Source organism: Salvelinus fontinalis, unplaced genomic scaffold, assembly GCF_029448725.1.
Source record: "Salvelinus fontinalis isolate EN_2023a unplaced genomic scaffold, ASM2944872v1 scaffold_0280, whole genome shotgun sequence".
Classification (NCBI taxonomy): Eukaryota; Metazoa; Chordata; class Actinopteri; order Salmoniformes; family Salmonidae; genus Salvelinus; species Salvelinus fontinalis.
This window is the reverse complement of record NW_026600489.1, coordinates 55,893-63,183: the sequence shown is the minus strand read 5'-3', so window position 1 is coordinate 63,183 and position 7,291 is coordinate 55,893. Positions and strand designations below refer to the sequence as shown.

The window sequence follows — 7,291 nt, the reverse complement described above, 5'->3', positions numbered from 1 at the left end:
TGTTGTGCTTACTACATCAATCACAACTACAGCTCCTGCTACAACAACTGTAGCTTCTACGTCAACCACAGCAGCTGCCTCTACGACAACCACTGCAGCTCTAACTACAACAACTGCTGCTCCAACGACCACTACAACTCCAGAACCTATTACGACAACCACTGCAGCTCCTGCTACAACAACTGCTATTCTTACAACCACTGAGACTGAAGCACCTTCGACAACAACTACAACTTCAGCTCCTACGACAACCACAACAGCAACACCTACAACAACTGTAGCTTCCACGACAACTGCAGCTCCTACAACAACTTTAGAATCTACTTCAACCACAGCAGCTGCCCCTACGACAACCATTGCAGCCCTCACTGCAACAACTGCTGCTCCTTCGACCACTACAACTCCAGAACCTACTACGACAACCAGTGCAGCTCCTACTACACCAACTTCTGTTCTTACAACAACAATGGCTGCAGCACCTTCTATAACAGCTTCAACTTCAGCTCCTACGACAACCGCAACAACAGCACCTACTACAACACCTGCAGTTCCTACAACTGTAGCTCCCACGACCACTACACCTGTTGTGCTTACTACATCAATCACAACTACAGCTACTGCTGCAACAACTGTAGCTTCTACGTCAACCACAGAAGCTGCCTCTACGACAACCACTGCAGCTCTAACTACAACAACTGCTGCTCCAACGACCACTACAACTCCAGAACCTATTACGACAACCACTGCAGCTCCTGCTACAACAACTGCTATTCTTACAACCACTGCGACTGCAGCACCTTCTACAACAACTACAACTTCAGCTCCTACGACAACCACAACAGCAACACCTACAACAACTGTAGCTTCCACGACAACTGCAGCTCCTACAACAACTTTAGAATCTACTTCAACCACAGCAGCTGCCTCTACGACAACCACTGCAGCTCTAACTACAACAACTGCTGCTCCAACGACCACTACAACTCCAGAACCTATTACGACAACCACTGCAGCTCCTGCTACAACAACTGCTATTCTTACAACAACAATGGCTGCAGCACCTTCTACAACAGCTTCAACTTCCGCTCCTACGACAACCGCAACAACAGCACCTACTACAACACCTGCAGTTCCTACAACTTTAGCTCCCACGACCACTACACCTGTTGTACTTACTACATCAATCACAACTACAGCTCCTGCTGCAACAACTGTAGCTTCTACGTCAACCACAGCAGCTGCCTCTACGACAACCACTGCAGCTCTAACTACAACAACTGCTGCTCCAACGACCACTACAACTCCAGAACCTATTACGACAACCACTGCAGCTCGTGCTACAACAACTGCTATTCTTACAACCTCTGCGACTGCAGCACCTTCTACAACAACTACAACTTCAGCTCCTACGACAACCACAACAGCAACACCTACAACAACTGTAGCTTCCACGACAACTGCAGCTCCTACAACAACTTTAGAATCTACTTCAACCACAGCAGCTGCCCCTACGACAACCATTGCAGCCCTCACTGCAACAACTGCTGCTCCTTCGACCACTACAACTCCAGAACCTACTACGACAACCAGTGCAGCTCCTACTACACCAACTTCTGTTCTTACGACAACAATGGCTGCAGCACCTTCTATAACAGCTTCAACTTCAGCTCCTACGACAACCGCAACAACAGCACCTACTACAACACCTGCAGTTCCTACAACTGTAGCTCCCACGACCACTACACCTGTTGTGCTTACTACATCAATCACAACTACAGCTACTGCTGCAACAACTGTAGCTTCTACGTCAACTACAGAAGCTGCCTCTACGACAACCACTGCAGCTCTAACTACAACAACTGCTGCTCCAACGACCACTACAACTCCAGAACCTATTACGACAACCACTGCAGCTCCTGCTACAACAACTGCTATTCTTACAACCACTGCGACTGCAGCACCTTCTACAACAACTACAACTTCAGCTCCTACGACAACCACAACAGCAACACCTACAACAACTGTAGCTTCCACGACAACTGCAGCTCCTACAACAACTTTAGAATCTACTTCAACCACAGCAGCTGCCTCTACGACAACCACTGCAGCTCTAACTACAACAACTGCTGCTCCAACGACCACTACAACTCCAGAACCTATTACGACAACCACTGCAGCTCGTGCTACAACAACTGCTATTCTTACAACCTCTGCGACTGCAGCACCTTCTACAACAACTACAACTTCAGCTCCTACGACAACCGCAACAACAGAAACACCTACAACAACTGTAGCTCCCACGACAACTGCAGCTCCTACAACAACCTTAGCATCTACTTCAACCACAGCAGCTGCCCCTACGACAAACACTGCAGCTCTAACTACAACAACTGCTGCTACAACAACCACTACAACTCCAGAACCTATTATGACAACCACTGCAGCTCCTGCTACAACAACTGCTATTCTTACAACCACTGAGACTGCAGCACCTTCGACAACAACTACAACTTCAGCTCCTACGACAACCACAACAGCAACACCTACAACAACTGTAGCTTCCACGACAACTGCAGCTCCTACAACAACTTTAGAATCTACTTCAACCACAGCAGCTGCCTCTACGACAACCACTGCAGCTCTAACTACAACAACTGCTGCTCCAACGACCACTACAACTCCAGAACCTATTACGACAACCAATGCAGCTCCTGCTACAACAACTGCTGCTACAACAACCACTACAACTCCAGAACCTATTACGACAACCACTGCAGCTCGTGCTACAACAACTGCTATTCTTATAACCTCTGCGACTGCAGCACCTTCTACAACAACTACAACTTCAGCTCCTACGACAACCACAACACCTACAACAACTGAAGCTTCCACGACAACTGCAGCTCCTACAACAATTTTAGAATCTACTTCAACCACAGCAGCTGCCCCTACGACAACCATTGCAGCCCTAACTGCAACAACTGCTGCTCCTTCGACCACTACAACTCCAGAACCTACTACGACAACCAGTGCAGCTCCTACTACACCAACTTCTGTTCTTACAACAACAATGGCTGCAGCACCTTCTATAACAGCTTCAACTTCAGCTCCTACGACAACCGCAACAACAGCACCTACTACAACACCTGCAGTTCCTACAACTGTAGCTCCCACGACCACTACACCTGTTGTGCTTACTACATCAATCACAACTACAGCTACTGCTGCAACAACTGTAGCTTCTACGTCAACCACAGCAGCTGCCTCTACGACAACCACTGCAGCTCTAACTACAACAACTGCTGCTCCAACGACCACTACAACTCCAGAACCTATTACGACAACCACTGCAGCCCCTGCTACAACAACTGCTATTCTTACAACCTCTGCGACTGCAGCACCTTCTACAACAACTACAACTTCAGCTCCTACGACAACCACAACAGCAACACCTACAAAAACTGTAGCTCCCACGACAACTGCAGCTCCTACAACAACCTTAGCATCTACTTCAACCACAGCAGCTGCCCCTACGACAACCACTGCAGCTCTAACTACAACAACTGCTGCTACAACAACCACTACAACTCCAGAACCTATTATGACAACCACTGCAGCTCCTGCTACAACAACTGCTATTCTTACAACCACTGAGACTGCAGCACCTTCAACAACAACTACAACTTCAGCTCCTACGACAACCACAACACCTACAACAACTGAAGCTTCCACAACAACTGCAGCTCCTACAACAATTTTACAATCTACTTCAACCACAGCAGCTGCCTCTACGACAACCACTGCAGCTCTAACTACAACAACTGCTGCTCCAACGACCACTACAACTCCAGAACCTATTACGACAACCACTGCAGCTCCTGCTACAACAACTGCTATTCTTACAACAACAATGGCTGCAGCACCTTCTACAACAGCTTCAACTTCCGCTCCTACGACAACCGCAACAACAGCACCTACTACAACACCTGCAGTTCCTACAACTTTAGCTCCCACGACCACTACACCTGTTGTACTTACTACATCAATCACAACTACAGCTCCTGCTGCAACAACTGTAGCTTCTACGTCAACCACAGCAGCTGCCTCTACGACAACCACTGCAGCTCTAACTACAACAACTGCTGCTCCAACGACCACTACAACTCCAGAACCAGTTACGACAACCACTGCAGCTCCTGCTACAAAAACTGCAATTCTTACAACCACTGCGACTGCAGCACCTTCTACAACAACTACAACTTCAGCTCCTACGACAACCACAACAGCAGCACCTACAACAACTGTAGCTTCCACGACAACTGCAGCTCCTACAACAACTTTAGAATCTACTTCAACCACAGCAGCTGCCTCTACGACAACCACTGCAGCTCTAACTACAACAACTGCTGCTCCAACGACCACTACAACTCCAGAACCTATTACGACAACCACTGCAGCTCCTGCTACAACAACTGCTATTCTTACAACCTCTGCGACTGCAGCACCTTCTACAACAACTACAACTTCAGCTCCTATGACAACCACAACAGCAACACCTACAACAACTGAAGCTTCCACGACAACTGCAGCTCCTACAACAATTTTAGAATCTACTTCAACCACAGCAGCTGCCCCTACGACAACCATTGCAGCCCTAACTACAACAACTGCTGCTCCAACGACCACTACAACTCCTGAACCTATTATGACAACCACTGCAGCTCCTGCTACAACAACTGCTATTCTTACAACCACTGAGACTGCAGCACCTTCAACAAAAACTACAACTTCAGCTCCTACGACAACCACAACACCTACAACAACTGAAGCTTCCACAACAACTGCAGCTCCTACAACAACTTTACAATCTACTTCAACCACAGCAGCTGCCTCTACGACAACCACTGCAGCTCTAACTACAACAACTGCTGCTCCAACGACCACTACAACTCCAGAACCTATTACGACAACCACTGCAGCTCCTGCTACAACAACTGCTATTCTTACAACCTCTGCGACTGCAGCACCTTCTACAACAACTACAACTTCAGCTCCTACGACAACCGCAACAACAGAAACACCTACAACAACTGTAGCTCCCACGACAACTGCAGCTCCTACAACAACCTTAGCATCTACTTCAACCACAGCAGCTGCCCCTACGACAACCACTGCAGCTCTAACTACAACAACTGCTGCTCCAACGACCACTGCAACTCCAGAACCTATTATGACAACCACTGCAGCTCCTGCTACAACAACTGCTATTCTTACAACCACTGAGACTGCAGCACCTTCGACAACAACTACAACTTCAGCTCCTATGACAACCACAACAGCAACACCTACAACAACTGCAGCTCCTACAACAATTTTAGAATCTACTTCAACCACAGCAGCTGCCCCTACGACAACCATTGCAGCCCTAACTACAACAACTGCTGCTCCAACGACCACTACAACTCCAGAACCAATTACGACAACCACTGCAGCTTCTACTACAAAAACTGCAATTCTTACAACCACTGCGACTGCAGCACCTTCTACAACAACTACAACTTCAGCTCCTACGACAACCACAACAACAGCACCTACAACAACTGTAGCTTCAACGACAACTGCAGCTCCTACAACAACTTTAGAATCTACTTCAACCCCAGCAGCTGCCTCTACGACAACCACGGCAGCTCTAACTACAACAACTGCTGCTCCAACGACCACTACAACTCCAGAACCTATTACGACAACCACTGCAGCTCCTGCTACAACAACTGCTATTCTTACAACCTCTGCGACTGCAGCACCTTCTACAACAACTACAACTTCAGCTCCTACGACAACCGCAACAACAGAAACACCTACAACAACTGTAGCTCCCACGACAACTGCAGCTCCTACAACAACCTTAGCATCTACTTCAACCACAGCAGCTGCCCCTACGACAACCACTGCAGCTCTAACTACAACAACTGCTGCTACAACAACCACTACAACTCCAGAACCTATTATGACAACCACTGCAGCTCCTGCTACAACAACTGCTATTCTTACAACCACTGAGACTGCAGCACCTTCGACAACAACTACAACTTCAGCTCCTACGACAACTACAACAGCAACACCTACAACAACTGAAGCTTCCACAACAACTGCAGCTCCTACAACAATTTTAGAATCTACTTCAACCACAGCAGCTGCCCCTACGACAACCATTGCAGCCCTAACTGCAACAACTGCTGCTCCTTCGACCACTACAACTCCAGAACCTACTACGACAACCAGTGCAGCTCCTACTACACCAACTTCTGTTCTTACAACAACAATGGCTGCAGCACCTTCTATAACAGCTTCAACTTCAGCTCCTACGACAACCGCAACAACAGCACCTACTACAACACCTGCAGTTCCTACAACTGTAGCTCCCACGACCACTACACCTGTTGTGCTTACTACATCAATCACAACTACAGCTCCTGGTGCAACAACTGTAGCTTCTACGTCAACCACAGCAGCTGCCTCTACGACAACCACTGCAGCTCTAACTACAACAACTGCTGCTCCAACGACCACTACAACTCCAGAACCTATTACGACAACCACTGCAGCTCCTGCTACAAAAACTGCTATTCTTACAACCACTGCGACTGCAGCACCTTCTACAACAACTACAACTTCAGCTCCTACGACAACCACAACAGCAACACCCATAACAACTGCAGCTCCTACAACAACTTTAGAATCTACTTCAACCACAGCAGCTGCCTCTACGACAACCACTGCAGCTCTAACTACAACAACTGCTGCTCCAACTGCCACTACAACTACAGAACCTATTACGACAACCACTGCAGCTCCTGCTACAACAACTGCTATTCTTACAACAACAATGGCTGCAGCACCTTCTACAACAGCTTCAACTTCCGCTCCTACGACAACCGCAACAACAGCACCTACTACAACAACTGCAGTTCCTACAACTTTAGCTCCCACGACCACTACACCTGTTGTACTTACTACATCAATCACAACTACAGCTCCTGCTGCAACAACTGTAGCTTCTACGTCAACCACAGCAGCTGCCTCTACGACAACCACTGCAGCTCTAACTACAACAACTGCTGCTCCAAAGACCACTACAACTCCAGAACCAATTACGACAACCACTGCAGCTCCTGCTACAAAAACTGCAATTCTTACAACCACTGCGACTGCAGCACCTTCTACAACAACTACAACTTCAGCTCCTACGACAACCACAACAGCAGCACCTACAACAACTGTAGCTTCAACG

General features: G+C 47.8%; 1 protein-coding gene across 1 annotated transcript; it reads left to right on the top strand.

Annotated features, from left to right (window-relative positions):
* Window positions 1-712: 712 nt before the first annotated feature.
* Window positions 713-2,188, top strand: LOC129845333 (mucin-2-like; the record flags this gene model as incomplete). The annotated part of the gene is made up of 3 exons (XM_055913219.1): window positions 713-1,179; window positions 1,270-1,334; window positions 1,845-2,188. Coding segments are annotated over 3 exons (876 nt in total), but the record flags the coding sequence as incomplete, so codon positions are not given.
* Window positions 2,189-7,291: the final 5,103 nt, after the last annotated feature.